This window comes from Acipenser ruthenus, chromosome 6 (genome assembly GCF_902713425.1).
Source record: "Acipenser ruthenus chromosome 6, fAciRut3.2 maternal haplotype, whole genome shotgun sequence".
Taxonomy (NCBI): domain Eukaryota; kingdom Metazoa; phylum Chordata; class Actinopteri; order Acipenseriformes; family Acipenseridae; genus Acipenser; species Acipenser ruthenus.
The window spans coordinates 49,287,041-49,304,902 of record NC_081194.1 but is presented as its reverse complement, the minus strand read 5'-3'; the positions used below and the strand labels follow the sequence as shown (position 1 = coordinate 49,304,902).

Genomic DNA, 17,862 nt, shown 5'->3' with positions numbered 1-17,862 from the left:
CTTTGAATCCATCTGCAATGGGTTTCTCCTTTGTATTTCAGAGTCACAATATGCTGACAAACTCTGGAAAGAACAAACGCATGGGTAGATGGTGTGACTCATTAAACTTTGCAGTTATTTTGCAGAAACGCAAAGGAGCCACTCTTTAGTTTAACATGCAGCAACAGAAGGTGAACATCTGTTAAAACATTCCCATTTTCCACAGGCTAAAGGGGGTTGAGAAGATCAACAGTTCTTGAAAGGAAGGAGAAGAGGAAGGGATGTTTAAGACAAGCTACTTGCGTGAAGTGTGCAAGGAAAAATATGAACGGCCAGACACTTTTGCAGATCAAAAAACCCCAGAAGTATCCAGCTTGGGGTTTGCTATTCAAGGATGGGAAGGTTTACAAGAGCTAAACGACCGGTTTGCCAAGTACATTAGCCGGGCCCGAGTGCTGGAACAAAGGAATGCCGTCTTCAGAAAGCAGCTAGAGACTCTTCAGAGGATGGACAAGCTCTCTGGCCTGGTGGAAGCCTCCACTGAACAAATTGCCCTCAATTGCCAGAGGATACGGGAGCTGTCTGCCGATCATTCCAAGCTGCAAAGAGAGCTGAAGGATGCTGAGCGAATGGTGGATGAGTTTCAAAGTAAGTAAGTTATCAGTGACTAAAACAACCATTTTGTATCTCTAGGACAGTTTAATATAGCCCATTTATAGTCTTGTATTTATACTTTTCTCTGAGCCTCAACAGTATGGTCTCAATGGGTCTGTTAATTGTAGTTATGAACCCAATACAGCCCACATGCCTTAAGCTAGTGGGTGATGTACAGTAGGTCAAGACAAAAAATAGAAAATGAGCTATATTATATAGATCAGACTACAGTATATGGATTAGTGGGCTTGCATCCAGGGATATTCCATACATGTGAACAACCCATACTATGGGGGATACAGTGTAAACATGTTAATATGGCACAATATGCAGTTTTTTTTATTTTTAATTGTTTTTAAACTGTGTTCTTGTACCCTGAAACACCTCAATAAAGTTCCCAAATCACACATTACAACTCGGATATTCCATTTAGAGGCTCATGACTAGTCTGTTTTTCAGTTTAGAATTGTAGCCTAAATGTTGTTTTTCTTTTCAGGCAAAAATAATGCAAATGATGATTTTGAAAAACCCATTTGAATTATATCACAGTAAATCCTATGAAAGACGGTCTGGTAGGAATGCAGCTCTTTCTTCACTAATAATAACAGAATGTCCATTTTATCATAATTATATTATGCTAACAACATGCAGGCTGAGTATTTGCTATGACTACACATAACAGGATTAAAATATTCATTTCTAATATTTATATTCATTTTTAATTCATGCTGTTGTTGGAATTTTCAGATATAGGAACACATGTGAATATCAGCAGCAGCTTCGAGGGACACTGGAGCAGTTATTATTATTATTATTTATTTCTTAGCTGACGCCCTTATCCAGGGCAACTTACAATTGTTACAAGATATCATATTATTTTTACATACAATTCCCCATTTATACAGTTGGGTTTTTACTGGAGCAATCTAGGTAAAGTACCTTGCTCAAGGGTACAGCAGCAGTGTCCCCACCGGGGATTGAACCCACGACCCTCCGGTCAAGAGTCCAGAGCCCTAACCACTACTCCACACTGCTGCCAGTTTAACAAGGTAGAGCTTTCTGTTGTGAAAACTAGGTAGTGACAGGTCAGGACGAAGTATATTCAGATAGAAACCCATAATGTTTTTACATTTATAAAGCTTTTGTAGTATACCAATGTAAAATCATGTCAAAATGAAGACGATCCCAGTACAACCATAGTAAAAACCATGGCTGTGAAATTACCACAGTCAGGTGAGAGGCAAATCATTGTGAAAGCTATGGTAAACTGTGGTAAAGCAGAATGAATGAATTATAAAAGGATGGTAATCTGTAAATTTACCAAGCAAATATAAGTGAAATGGCCCAGGGAATCCTTCTTTGTGGCACACTGTTTTCATATTAAGCAGTTAAAAGTAATTTGTTAAAAGTAAATGCATCTGCTACAAGTTTGTCATGAACAAATATTTAATTGCTAAAGTGCTTTATTTTTTATTTTTTGTAAAGATTATTTGTTAAACTATGTTTCCATTAGTGTGAAACAATGCACACAAACAATCAATCACAATCCATCATGGCAGTGTGTTTTATAGTCTCAGTAGCACTGTGTGGTATTTATTCCAAATGCATTGTGTTACTATTGCTGGCAAACTGTGGTCTGCTAATGTTTACTTGAATGTAAATGCACTGGCATTATAATGCTATACAAATATTATTTTTCAAAAGTTTTCAATAAGTACTTAAAGACTCCACTTTGGCAGAGGATTCCTTGCATCAGAGGTTTTCAACCTGTGGGGCGCGCCCCCCTGGGAGGGAATGACGAGGTTATATGGGGGCGCCAATACCTGACTGGGAAAATTACTTTTTTTCTGACTTCCTGGTGATTGTAAAAGCTCCACGGTAAATGGCAGACTCGGTGGGCCTCCAGGATGATTGACTCCCCAGGCAGGGATCATGTTTAATCTGACCAACCCCCTGTTAAATCTGACCAATCCCTGTCCTCCTATTGCAGTTTAGCGACTCCATCGCCAGCCCTCCTTCTGTGAAGGGGGTGCAGCAAAAAAAGTTTGGGAACCCCTGCATTGCACTCTTCCCATTTTTTCTATTACAGTTTGGAATTATGCCATACTAATACTCAACCTTTTAAAAGAGGTCATCCAATTTATATTCTTACTCCAGATATTAAATGACAATGTCAGACTATTTTTTATCATGTTGCCTTATCCAAAATGTATAGCTTTCTTTGTTTGCATGCATGATGAGGATTAATAAGAGTCAGTCCTACTGTTTACAGTGTGGGGTTCCACTGGATTCCTTGTGACATCCTCCTGTCACTATTCACCAAGATAACCCTGTCCTTACCAGACTTATGGTATTGGCTGCCTATGGTATTGGCTATTGGAAATTAACTAGTCTGACAGCAATCTGGAAACCCACTGGGAAGCATATAAAACTAAAAACATTTTTTTTTTAAATTGATTTATTATATCTAGGACGCTGATGCTGCTTTGTTAGGGAACCTGGAACTACAGATACAACCTCAGTTTCTGCAAGATGATATAAATGCCACTGAAGACAGACACAAAAAGGTAGGTCAATAATGATATTAGACTGCCCTACCCTGGAGAATTATAGTTTTGACAAAATACCTTAAAGTAGAAAAGAGTTTTCTTTAATTTCATTAAAACGCAGGTGCCACCAAGATCTTCTTCCACAGCACAATGGACCATGCTCGTGAAGCATTGCCAGTAAATACATTAAAGTCTTTCTGGATTGATTTGCACAGTAAAACCTATTATGAGACCAAATTATTTTTTGTTTCCAAGGACAGATTCTCTTGTGATCAAGGACTGAACATCACATTGCCACAACAAAGAATATGCCGTATTCAGTTCCATATAATGGATGTGACACTGTAATATACAAAAACTTCTGAGAAAGTAGGCTTATATAACAAGTGATAAAGTTTTAGCATTTGTAGATAACCTTGGATTTATTGTAAGTATAGCATTGGCATAGGAACGTTAAGCCTAATTTAAATATTGATCTAATTAAAGCAAAACTGACAGGTTACAGATAACCCTAGAAAAACAGTATGTTAATTAAAGTAAAGCACAGATGGGTTGAGGCACAGTAAGTAAGTTTCTACATTTTAGTAGTGGTAACAGGTTACCTCACCTTACCTTCAGCCTTGCCTGTCTCCCTGAATGAGCAAGATTATTGCAGATAGGAGTCTGTGACTCTAGCCATAAATGTATTCTGCATAATGCTTTAAAAATGTATCTAACTTCATGAGTTTATTGTTTGCCTTTTTTATTATTATTATTATTATTATTTATTTCTTAGCAGACGCCCTTATCCAGGGCGACTTACAATCGCAAGCAAATACAAATACATTCAAGTGTTACAATATAAGTCATACAATAAGAACAAGAAATACAATAATTCTCAAGTGTGACAAACCACAATTCAATAATACAGCAGATAATAGTGAAAGTTACATCAGGATATGATTAAGTAGTGATAGTTACATCAGGATATGATTAAGTACAAAATACTACAGATTAAACACTTGGCAGATTACAATATTCTGAGGTACAGGATTAAATGCAGTAAAATAGGGGGCAGATAAGAGCAAAATAAAGCATATTTAAATGAAGGGTGATAGTGTCCCAGGATACAACAGAGGAGTTCTACAGGTGCTGTTTGAAGAGGTGAGTCTTAAGGAGGCGCCGGAATGTGGTCAGGGACTGGGCAGTCCTGACATCTGTAGGAAGGTCGTTCCACCACTGCGGAGCAAGGGTGGAGAAGGAGCGGGCTCGGGAGGCAGGGGAGCGTAGCGGAGGTAGAGCCAGTCTTCTAGTGCAGGCGGAGCGGAGAGGTCGAGTGGGGGTGTAGGGAGAGATGAGGGTCTGGAGGTAGCTGGGTGCAGTCTGATCAAGGCATCTGTAGGCTAGTACAAGAGTCTTGAACTGGATGCGAGCGGTGATCGGGAGCCAGTGGAGCGAGCGGAGTAGTGGAGTAGCGTGGGCAAAGCGAGGTAGAGAGAACACCAGGCGAGCAGCAGAGTTCTGGATGAGCTGGAGCGGACGGGTGGCGGACGCAGGGAGGCCAGCCAGGAGGGAGTTGCAGTAGTCTAGGCGGGAGAGTACCAGGGCCTGGACCAGGAGCTGGGTAGCATAGTTGGTGAGGAAGGGTCGGATTCTTCGGATGTTGCTCAGGAAGAATCTGCAAGTGCGTGCCAGAGTGGAGATGTGCTGGGAATAAGAGAGGCAGGGGTCCAGGGTGACTCCAAGGTTCTTAGCTGAGGAAGAGGGAGAGAGTGTGGTAGATTCCAGAGGAACAGAGATAGAGAGATCAGAGGAGGGGGAGGAGGAGGGAAAGAAAAGGAGGTCAGATTTAGAGAGGTTGAGTTTGAGGTGATGCGAGTGCATCCAGGAGGAAATAGCAGACAGACAGGTAGAGATACGGGAGGAGATGGTGGAGTCAGAGGTGGGGAAGGAGAGGAAAATCTGAGCATCATCAGCATAGAAATGGTATGAGAAACCATAGGATGCGATGAGGGGGCCCAGGGAGCGGGTGTAGAGAGAGAACAGAACTTTGCTGAAATTCAAACCTATCTCAACATTCTCCAACAAATCATCCAAACTACCGCTCGTATGCCGAATTTAACAGAGAGAATATCTGAGGTAATCATTTTGAATTTGAATTTCCAGAATTAACTTTTTTAAAAATCCATAAAACTTTCAGAATGTATTGGACATACTAATTGAATTGCAAGATAGTCTACTCCGGTTAATTATTTTTGAGGTTAAATATTTTAAACATATTTCAAACTTCAAAAGCTGTGTTTATTCATGATAAATTATTGTTTGGCTTAGATTCGATATAAATTAAGAGTCATATGACTTTAACATAAATTCCATAAGAAATAAAATGTTTAATGGGTAAATGCACTTCCACTGCTAAGCCTTATTATAGTGTTACAATTTTATCCCTGTATTTGTCATTTCAGAGATGCAGTACTGAATGACTAAATATACAGTATGTATTAGGATTGGTCAACGTTGTCTGGTACAGTACATTTGTTTTTTGTTTTTTTTTATCCCAGGACCAAGAGAAGCTGCTAGCTCAAAGAAGAGTGCCTTACCTGCAAAGCCAGCTGGAGGAATACAAGAGTGCCCTCTGGCAGTTACAGACCCAGAAACAAAGGCTGCAAAATGAGGTGGGTCAAAATGAGAGGATGTTTTTAACTGGATTACAGTATTCGCTGAGCATTTTATGTCAGAGCTGCCGATAGGCCCCTCCGTGGAGTGACGTCCTCGGTCCCGCCTGCCGAGGGAATAAATAGTCGCTCCGGAGCCCACTTGCTCTTTTGCCTCTCACCTACGGTAAGGTACGCTGCTGTGTAACATAAACCCGAGTTAATTCACTTGTATTCGTGGTGAGAGCCAGTGTGTTCTCCCTTCTCTTTTTTCTCCAACTAAATGAGCTCTCACCTGCCGTGGCTTTGGCCTGTGTGTCTCCTCTGGCGCATGCTGCACACTGACCAGGTGGCTAACTACACGTGGTTACGGTAGGCACCGCTGCATTAACTGCCCCCCCGGTGCTTCGGTACCTCGGTGCACGCTCAGCCCTCGGTACTTCGGTTCCTCGGTGCGCACGGTGCCTCGGTGCTCGGTGTACACGATGCTCACAGCGATCAGTGCTTGGTGTGCACGGCGTTTCGTTGCACACGGTGCTTAGTGCTTGATACGCGCGGTACCCTCTGTGCTTCAGTACCTCGGTGCATGCAGTGCTTAGGCGCTCCCATGCTTTGCACTCAGTGCAAGACGTTGTGCAGTGCCCAGGGTTATACCCCAGCTAGCCTTGTCTTGGTTCCATGCTTGCACGTCCTGCAGGGTGAACATGCCCCAGGAGGATGGGCATACATTGTGTGCGCGGTGCTTGAGTGTCCAGCATGCCATTTCAGCCCTAGGGGACGAGACGTTCTGCAACATCTGTGCGGCTTTCCAGCCCCGGGTGCCTCGCAAAAGGCTTGACAGGGCCATGGGGGGCCAATGTTCGTCCCCTGTGACTGAGGAGCCCCTAGGAGCCCCAGTTTCCCCTCTCCTCCAACTGTCCCAGAGCCCTTCTCAGTGTATCCCCTGCACACAGGCTCAACCGCCACCCTCTCGCAGCCGCTCCTCATCTCCACAGACCGCGAAGGGGGTCAAGCGATCAAGGCAGGCGAGGGACATAATGGACCTGAAGACACAGATAGCCCAGGTCCTGGAGTTGTTGGCGCGGCAGCAGACTGCCATGGCTCCGCCAGCGCCTGCCCCAGTACCAGCCCCCAGGGGAGCTCAGAGTGAGCTGGAATCGCCGGCACGGATGGCAGAGGAGGAAGATGCGCTCTCTATTGCGCTCCCACTGGGAACGCGAGGCATCATGGCAAGTGGCCGCACTACTCCCTTCTGTGCTCCGGCGCAGGGCAGGTCAAGCTGCTGGCAATCTCCCCAGGCACGCACAATAACCCGGACGGTCCTGATTCCCACGGCTCCGCTGGGTGACCTGAGGTACCACCTGCAGGCCACCACGTCAGCAGGCAACAGGACCCATTCGCAAGGGAAAGGGAATTCAGGGCTCCAGAAGGCAGTTCTAGGGCCGTCACCCTAGGTAGCCACCTCAACGTGCTCTGCCCCAACCTCAGCAGCCCCAGCAGGGGTCCTGAAGGCTTGTGGCCTCAGGCCCACCCGTTCACACAACATCAGCTGCAATACTGGTGCAATTGCACCTTGGACTCCTGGGTGCTCGCCACCGTACACACCGGTTACGTGTGGAACCTCCTCCCTTTCGAGGGATCACGGTTACATCCATGAACGACCCTCTCCAGGTTCTGGTCCTCAGGCAAGAAGTAGAAAAACTACTTCTCAAACAAGCCAACCGTCTCATAGAACGCACCTCTCAAAAAGTGGGGTTCTACTCAAGATACTTTCTGGTGCCAAAAAAGGACAGCGGTCTTCGCCCCATCCTAGACCTGAGACACCTCAACAGGTCCTTGATCAATGCATTTCGGTTACACCCGAAGCGAGACAGACACCATCAGCTGATGGTGTATCGCTCATGCTGGGAAGCCCTATGCTGGTGGAGACAAACCTCCCACCTGCGCAAAGGTGTAGTGATGGGTGTGATACACAGCCATCAAGTGGTGACGACAGACGCATCCAACCTGGGTTGGGGTGCAGTCTGGGCAGGCAGAGGAGTTAGCGGGTCCTGGACATGCCGCTGGACATCCCTGCACATAAATACACTGGAGCTCCGAGCAGTGTGCCTTGCTCACCAGCATTTCCTTCCTGTGCTCCAGAACAGACATGTCCTCGTGCGCACCGACAACATGTCAGTAGTGGCGTACATGAACCACCAGGGTGGACTTCGGTCCCTGAGGTTACACCGCATAGCCTTTCGGCTGTTGATCTGGACACAGAAGCATTTATTACCAGGCTGTTCACTTCCCCGGAGTGGTGAACTGGGTGGCGGACCTCCTTTTGAGGGAATGTCCTCACCCATCAGAATGGCTACTCCACCCTCAAGTGGTGCAGCACATTTGGGATTGCATCGGGGGAGCCCAGGTCGATCTCTTTGCCTGTGATTCTCCCTCCACCGTTGCAGAGGTCCACTAGGCATCGACGTCGTAGCCTACGAGTGGCCCAAAGCGTTTTTGTATGCTTCCCCGCCTATACTGCTGCTCCCTGCCTTCCTCGAGAAGGTCAGGAGAGAGAAAGCGACAGTTCTCCTGGTGGCCCCCAGAGAATCTGTTTTTTGAACCTTTACCAGCTGCTGCAGGGCCAGCCCTGGGTGATCCCGCTGCGCATGGATCTCCTCAGTCAGGCACAAGGCACCCTCTGGCAACCAGAACCAGGCAGACTCCAGCTCTGGGTCTGGCCCCTGAACGGGACCATCTGTCCACCTTAGGGCTCTCAGTTGTGGTCGTTAGTACACTGCAGAATGCAAGGACTTCCTCCACAAGAGCACTATATGCTTTCAAATGGAGGTATTTTCAGAAGTGGTGCATGGCCAGAGGTCATGACCCCATCTACTACCCCAAAGCAATTATTTTACAGTTTCTGCAAGATCTGCTAGAGGTGGGGAGGTCCACCTCTACACTGAAAGTGTACCTGGCAGTTATATATCTGCATGCCACGTCCCTATAGACTCAGTATCCCCGGGCGCTCATATTCTGGGGACCCGTTTTCTAAACGGTGCTCTATGGCTGTGTCCCCCTAGAAAGGATTTCCTCCCCAAGAGGAGGCTAGTTGTGGTATTGGAGGCTCTCACTAAGACCCCGTTTGAGCCTATACATTCCATAGAGCTGAAATATCTCTCTATGAACAGCCTTTTTATTGGCCATCACCTCCGTTAAGTGGGTCAGTGAGCTGCAGGCTCTATCTGTGCACAGTTCCTGTATGCGTGTCTAGGATAATGGAAACAAGCTATCATTGCACACGAACCCTGCGTTCCTACCTAAGGTGATTACGGCTTTCTACTTGAAACAATCAGTGGAACTAGAGGCCTTCCATCCCCCTCCCTTTGATTCGGAGGGGGATAGGAAATTGAATTCCCTCTGCCCAGTGAGGGCACTGAGAGGTTATGTGGATCGGATGAAAGCGCTGCACCAGTCTGACCAGCTCTTCGTTTGCTATGGTGAAAGGACCCTGGGTCAAGCCCTCTCGAAGCAGTGACTGGCCCACTGGATTGTGGACACAGTATCGACTGTGTATAATGATACCGGCCTACTCCCACCTGGGAGGGTGGCCACACATTCTACCAGAGGTGTGGCCACGTCATGGGCGCTCTTTCGAGGTGCAGCATTGACTGACATCTGTACTGTGACTACCTGGACTACTCCGCATACATTCACCAGGTTATATCAAATCAATGCCTTCATTAGGCACAAGGGTCCTTGAGGTTGGATGCGCACACCACCAACACTAGTTGGTGGTAGCGAGGTGTACCTCGTTTGCTGTCCAATCACACTCCCTCACAACGGATTTGGTATACTTTTCCCAAAAGTATTGGTTGGTGGCCATCTTCGAATTGAAAGGGAACGTTAGGTTACTTACCGTAACCCTGGTTCCCTGAAAGAGAAGACGAACACCAAACCTTGCGAGGTTGCATCACTCACATTCGCAGGTTCGATGCAAAAGAGGAAGTGGGCTCCGCGGAGCGACTATATCAGCAGCTCTGACATAAAATGCTCAGCGAATACCTACCTAAGGCAGGCATATCCCAACAGTATTGGTTGGTTGTTGTCTTCTCTTTCAGGGAACCAGTTATCAGACAATAACATGAAACTGTGGAGTAATACTTTTTCAGGACACCCCTCAAAAATAAATAAAATAGGCTTTGTTAATTTTTTATATTATGTGTTTTTAATTTAGGAAGGGATGTAATGAGGTATGTATGGTGCCAGTACTATGCCCTTTTGGACAGTAGTGGATGCAATGAAGACCATCTTATGTATTCTAATTCTAAGTTTGTGGTGGTGGTTGTTTAATATTTTACTTTTAACTCACAAAGGCCAAATACATTTTAATTATCATTTTTTTCTTGTCGGCATGTATTGAATTTACAGTTTAGTGCTCTTATTTCACATCCTTGATTTGAAATAAGATGCACTGATTTGGCTACATCCCAAAAAATACCCTCCATATATGGAACTATTAAATCTGTATGTATTTTCTTTCTATACTTCAGTGACCTCTGGTGGTACAGAATTGCATGCTTTTTATAAATGGTGTAGCTCCTGTGCTTTTTAAACCAGTTTCTCACTATTAGCTGCAATGCATTGTGCTCAACCTAGGACATGGCTTTTCAGTTAGATTACTTCTAACAGTGAATACTTTATTTCCAAACTGAGCTAGAAAGCCTGATTTTAAAAATGTAAATATGAAAGGACATGAATGTTCACCAGTATTGATTAAAATGGTATTTATTCATTCTGCAGGTTTTGAGTTCTTAGGTATTTAGCGACCATGACCCCAATTAACCCAACAGTGTATCAGTATCTGGCAACCCACCTATATCCATGATAAAGTTAATGCAACATGACACAAAATTGAATTTTTAAGTTACTGTACACAGAAAATAAAATGTAAATAATGGACTACCAACCCGCACTGACTGTTAAATTTTGATACTTTTGAGTATAAAGAATAACAATGATGTAGTTTAGGGATCCATTAATAACAACAGGCTATACTGTAGCAATACAGTATTAAAATGAAAAATGTGTAGGAAAATGACTACCACAGCAAGAAGGCTTTTAATAGTGGTGTAATAAACTACTTTCCCATATTTATTGATGATTGCTAAACATATGATGTTGCTTTGAACAGCATTAGAATGGACCGATAAACTATAATTTTATTTAACAATAGGAATACTTCTGCAACATGTGGATACTGTAGGTTTGAGTTTGTAGTTTGCAAACATGTTTTCTCTCCAGACTTCAGTGCTGGAACAGGCCATCAAGAATACGCAGGAGAGTTACGATGATGAGATTCAATTGTACAAGCAGCAGAGTGAAGGTCTCAGCAAAGACATAGAAGAGACTGAGAGGACCTTGGAAAAGTACGCAAATGAATGCCGGCATCTGGCCATGTACCGAACATCTTTAGAATGTGAACTTGACAGATACAAGAGAATCATTGAGACAGGTAAAAATTGCAAGGATAAAGAACTATACATTTTATACATTTTTGAATGTTTAGCAATAAGTGCGCTAAAAAAGTACTGAAAAAGTACATACAAATAATTGTATTCCGCTGTCAACATGCATAACACTAAAGGCCTTCTTAAAACTGTTTTTGTATCTCTCTCTCGCTTTAGGTTGAATTCAGCAATAATTGGGACTGCTATAACCTTGTTTACAACCAATTATCGATACAGCCACACACCCTCAAGAGGGAAAGGTAGGAAGCACAGTCTGGCTCACAAAATGATGCGTGTCTTGTTTGAAAAGTGTGGGTTGGGAACACAATTTTAACAAACAGGAATATGCAGCAACAGGTGTGCGGCATTCTCTACTTGATTTGCAGCCCACACCAAGTCACACATTCAAAGCAATTGGTCACCGCAAACCTTAAGCGCATATTATAGCTAGAACAATATCCTGTTAATCACATGGTGTTAGATATATGTTGCTTGATAGACTGTAAAGGGCCCTATTCAGAATTCATGAGTTTCTCAAAGAATATTTTTTTCAAATAATTTACAGTTTGATATTTATGAACTATTCTAGACTACTGTTGGAAATAACTACTTTATTATGTATTTTACATATTCATACTTACATGTATTTATAAAATAATTAAGATATGCCTTCTTACTCTGTTTAATTAATTTATATTAAATTCATGTGCATTCATGTTGAATTCTTGCTAGAATTCGTGCTAGATTTTCTGTATGTGTGCAATCATTCACTTTATAAGCATTCCATTGTCATTTCTAAGTAGTCACTAAATAATTACCTTGTTATTAATATAACTTAAAATAAAGCAACATGAACTTCTTTACGATAAATGTCAATCTTTTTTTTTTTCTTAAGATATCACCCAGGCTGTCCAAGATATCACAAGTGCTAAACCGGGGAGCAGTGTGGAGTAGTGGTTAGGGCTCTGGACTCCTGACCGGAGGGTTGTGGGTTCAATCCCCAGTGGGGGACACTGCTGCTGTACCCTTGAGCAAGGTACTTTACCTAGATTGCTCCAGTAAAAACCCAACTGTATAAATGGATAATTGTATGTAAAAAAAAAAAAAAAAAAAAAAAAAAAAAAAAAAAATAATGTGTAAAAAAATAATGTGATATCTTGTAACAATTGTAAGTCGCCCTGGATAAGGGCGTCTGCTAAGAAATAAATAATAATAATAATAAACCAAGACAGAAAAGTCTTGCCAAAAAGGTTCTGAAAAAAAAAGGAAATCCCCACAAAAGATGTGACAGACAACAGTGCTGAAGAGAAAACTGGCGATACAAGAGAAGAGGGAGAAGAATATATGGCCGAGGAAGAAGTTAGAAAAGAAGAGCATGGGATGCTGTATCAGAACATTGCACCATAAGATGTGCCAGATGGAACTCAGATCAGCAAAGCTTTTGATTCACTGTGTAACATTGTGAGGGAGAAAGTGAGAAGATACAAGAAACCAGAGCCCATTGCAGACTTCTACACCAAAGGGCAGTATGTGCTTGTGACAGGCGAAGCGAGCTACGTAGACCCATTCTTCTGTTCATCTAGTCCTTCCAGAGGTCAGGTCATTCTTAAGATCCAGAATGGTATGATGCCTCCAGATGATCTTTATAAGGCTGGTGACAATGGAAAACCCACTCCTCCCCCCTTACTAATGCCACTGAAAAATGGAAAATGCGATGGAAATCAAGGCAAGGACAATGAGAAGGAGTATGACCAGGGCAAAGGAAGGGCCAATGGAGGTCAACCAAAGCCAGCAAGCTTTAAAGACCCAGGACCAGGTCCTTGCCTAGGACCAGGTGTACCACCAAGACATCCACCCAGACCGTGCAGCAGAAATGGGAAAGACAACAACCATGAAGATAAGAACCGGGGCGACATGCCTCCATTCTCCTCAATGCCCCCACCAAGAACCAATCCACCAGCTTCTATGAGCTACAAAAAAGTAGAGGTGGTTGAGTCTGTGGAAGAGCTTTCAGATGATGATAAAGTTCAGGCTTATGAGGAGACCACTATGATTGTTGATACCATGATTGAGAAGACGAGCAAGAAGAAACATGGAGACAAAAGCTCCTTATCTCCCAGTCATTTTTTGTGTGATAGCTGTTGAAGCTGAGTCTTTAAGGTGCTGTTGTACTTCACATTTTAGAAATTGGACCTTTACTGTCTGATAAACCTGGGAAATAAGATGCAGTGTGTAATGCTATGGAGCACAGATTCCCATCTTAAATAGAATGCTTCCGGGAGAATGTTATACAGTATTGAACACAGAGTTTTGAATTGTCCATACAGTATATATAATCAGCTATCAGTTTGCAACATTGGGTTACAGTGATTATCCTGTACACTGGTTTGCTGTGTATTAAATAGCTTTAATAAAATAGCATTTGATTCATTCAAATATACTTTTGGGTCTCCTGTCTATTTAGTTATGTACTCAAAAAAAGAAACGCTGAAATACCTGAACTGTCATGCCTAAATATTATGAAAATGTGTCCTATTCAAAAGGTTTTACTGTATTTAAGACCTTTTTTTTTTTTTATCAAACTATATTACATTTCCCAAACTTAAAAAAAACACATGGGATAAATCTTTGTGAATGTGGCCATAAACGTATTGTAAAAAAAAATACAAATAAAACAAAGGTTCCCTCATTTACACTACAGTGCTTCAGTGCATTTACCTATATCAGACACAAGGTAGCAGAATTATACCTCATTTACTCATTGTAGAAATGTGTGCAAAAATATATTTGAATCACAATAAAGCACCCTTTGCATTCAAATGAGAAATTATGTACCTATAATGAAGATAGTAATGTAAAGGTAAATTATTATAATTATATTAATAACTAAAATTAATAATATTCTAAAGACAGACACACATTTATAAATGTTTGCTAAAAGTGTTTTCCTCAGTGTTTTCAGAATTTGTTAAAGTTTTGTCAATTCTGATTTTACAGGGTAGTATTCAAACAGTAAGTCACCCATTTCTGTCTTTTATAAACTGGTATGAATTCAAGTCATCGGCATAAAAACAGTTGGTTTACAAAAAGAGGATTAAAATGGTTTCAGATTCACTAAATTATTATGCAGGAATAAAACAATTTATTGATGATATAGATGAAGTTTTGTCTTACTAAAGACTACAGTAACAAAAAAGATATATTTGATTATTTTAGAGTTTCAAGATTTGGAACTAGTGCTAATATATATCACATGGAATTTTTAAACATTTAATGGCACCTTAACAAGATTTAAGTAAAACTACAGTACACTCAAACCAAAAGCAACACTTGGTATCAACTCCACTGGGCTTGCACAATACATTGTAATAAAAGTCATGTACTTCACGGGGTCTTGACAGTGCCTTGTACTGATTTTGGCCTAGATTCACACAGAATTGGTACACTGCTATTGCCACTGCTGTGGCCACATTGATGATAGAATTAAAATTTAGTGCAGGCCTTTTTTTTTCATTGATTGAGGAAAATCACAACTATTTACTCCTAAATGTATTTAACACAATTTTTTTTTCAAATGAAAAAAAATCCAAATACAATTCTAAAACGAATAAGAAACTATTTAAGATAACTTTTAAGCCCCTAAAAAGGCTCTGTTTATTTCTGGGTTGGTCTTTTTATTAGGTGTGTTTCTCCTTTATAAAATAAACAGAGTAAACAGCTTTGAGAAGCTGACATATTTATTTTAAAAAAGTGTGCAAATATCAGGAGTTGTGAAATCTACATTGAAAAGTGAAATGGCTGGGCTGTTCTATTAAGAACAATGTCAGTGATGCAAAATACTGTGTGTGTGTCTGTGTGTGTGTGTATATATATATATATATATATATATATATATATATATATATATATATATATATATATATATATATAATCTCCTCTTCAGACACAAAAAATGTTTTGTGCTTTTGTTTAATTTGCTGATATTATAAAAGAACAAACATTCTACAATCTTAACAATCTTAGTCTTAGTTATTGTCTCAGATAGTCTCCTTCTTTTCAACAAAAGACTTCCTTCCAGTTAGTCAACTGCTACGGAGCCCGGGAGGGGACATGGGAGAAAAATCTATATCTTGTATATAGTACGCACGATTATATATATATATATATATAGTTTTATCTCATGCCCCCTCCTGGGCTCTGTAAACTGCTTCTGCACCTAATTGCTTTGTAGATTTACTCTTTAAAGCTTAGTGGGGTGACAAACATGCTGAAAACCACTGGCTGTAAATTGACCACACATTTCTTTCTATCAACTATATCTATCCCAAAAATATAATGGAAAAAATGTCACTGTTTTGTTTGCAAGATATTAATCTTTAAGTAGTATGACACAAAATCATTTATCGTCACAAAATGTACATCAAATTAGTAGGAGTAGGGCAGCGGACCAACAACATGATATAGTAACTGCATATACTAAAGTGTAAAAAGAAAAAAAAAAACCTATTGGTATTTTTTAGGTTAAATTACAAATTGTGATTATCTGACCACAAGAAACATTAATTGTATTAGGGCTAATAAACACAGAAAGGAGGGTAGAAACTGGACTAAAAGCGTGGGGAGTTTATGAAAGAGAAGACCGACATGCAGATGATAGGAGGGCTAGTTCTTGCTCAGCAAACTCTTCAGGCTTCGTTCCACAGCCTCATCTAGTTCTTCCTCCAGCTCCTCCTTTTTGGACATGGCCAGTTTAGACTGGTAATCTCTCACTATTTGGTCAATGTAAGGGGCACTTTGTGTTCCATGGAGCATCAGAGTCCATTCCTTCATCACCCCTTTCTGCAGTGCATCCCCCTCAAAGCCAATCTCCAGGACCCAGGTCCCCCTGGGGTCTTCTCCCCAAGTGTGCGATGTCATAAAAGGCCATTTGTCAAAGCCAACCTTGGAGTCGTCATCTCGAGGGCGGCGACTCAGCAGAATGGATTTTGTGCCCATGGGTGAGGTCATGTTTATGTTCAGATCTCCTCTTCTAGTGGCATTGACAGTGATCACTGCCTGGACATGCTCTAGGTATCGGACAAAGTTGTCCTTCCCTTCACACATATCCGTCGTAATGGTCCAAATCAGCTTGCCTTTTGGTGGTATTTTGCTGTAAGATGAAAAATGAAGATATACTTATTAAATAACAAGAATTTGTAACTATATCAACCCCATCAGAAGTCCCTTCTGTTTTCATTAACTTCAGCATGTTTGTTTTCAAGTGTGTTAAGCTTGTCAGAGTCAACTTTTCCCATTGGCTGAAGTAAGTGTACAGTGAAGTTTTCAGGTTAGCTATATTTGACATGTTTATTTTTTTTTCAACATTTTTTTCAACTATAGGTTCACCATGAATCTATATTTAAAACATATACAAATACACCCATCATATAGGCTAGTAAGTAGATGGAGGCTCTTATTAGCTTAACAGTTCCCCTCTGCATCTTGAGTAAGGAAAAAAGTTTGTGTAAAACAGACTATGAATCAGATACTGTATCTTAATATAGGCAATGAAGCTCACAACAATAAGGACAGGGGGACATTGTACAAATATTAGTAATTCATTTTTTTAAACTGCTAGTAAATTACCAATAGCTATATACTATTAATGTTAGGAGCCCTAGCCAAAATACGACTCCATCAGGATTGGGTCGACCCCATCAGCTTCGAAATCTTTTCGTGTTCTGCTTGGGGTTGTCTTAAGGACCCCTTTTAAATTAAATTATCACACCATCTGATTTATTTATTTATTTATGTATTAATATTGTATAAAAATGAAAATGATCCTGTATGAAGAGAAATGAAAGCTAACTTACTGTAGTGATCTGTGCATTTATGTAATTGTGTTTGTGTATTGTAATCCTGCTGCTTCTACTGTGTCTTGTGTACTGTAGTTCCCACTGTATTGTGTTCCTTTCCCCTCTGTATTCCCTGCTGGTTAACTCTGTGTCTATGTGTAATTGTAGCCTGCGCGTTTGGTGCTTTCTGCATCCCGCCCTCTGATTGGTTGTTGTTCTATGTGCCCATTGGTCCTGGTGTGCGGCTGAGGACCAATGGGATGTGTGTAAGCTCCGGTACCCGGTTTGACATAAAGGGCGGAGCTAAGTTATAAAAGGCGCTGCGCTGCCAAATATGTATTGTCCTGAAAGCTGGTTTTGTTCTTGTATGCAGTGAAGTAGTGGACTCTGAGAGGGTGCTAGAGCTCTAACATCCTGAATACAAGAATTGAACTTGAACCAAGCATGTCTTCTCCGTTCTTCTGCCTGCCTGCGAAACACTACATTACTTTAAGAAAGGAACATACTGTATTATATTTAATGTATGTTCATCCACAACTTTAAACACTCAATTATAAATCTTACGCAAAAAAAAAAGCAACTGTGTACAATTCTACACATAGACTATGTTTGGGGCTACCCTGCCGAATAATTTAAACTAGTCTCAAAGGGATGATCAGATTTTCTTCTGGTATCAGATCTTCTTCTTCAGATCAACTTGGATAAAGTGAATTGTCTTTGTCGT

General features: G+C 41.5%; 1 protein-coding gene and 1 pseudogene across 1 annotated transcript in view; one reads left to right on the top strand and one right to left on the bottom strand.

The window, feature by feature from the left end:
* Window positions 1-11: 11 nt before the first annotated feature.
* LOC117410463 (filensin-like) lies at window positions 12-13,744 on the top strand (annotated as a pseudogene).
* A 1,913-nt stretch (window positions 13,745-15,657) lies between these two features.
* LOC117410462 (neuroendocrine convertase 2-like) overlaps window positions 15,658-17,862 on the bottom strand; it is a 69,018-nt gene continuing 66,813 nt past the window's right edge. Inside the window, exon 12 of the mRNA XM_059025457.1 lies at window positions 15,658-16,453. Within this exon, the coding sequence (XP_058881440.1) occupies window positions 15,967-16,453 (487 nt within the window). The 3' untranslated portion in view covers window positions 15,658-15,966. The remainder of the gene's footprint in view (window positions 16,454-17,862) is intronic.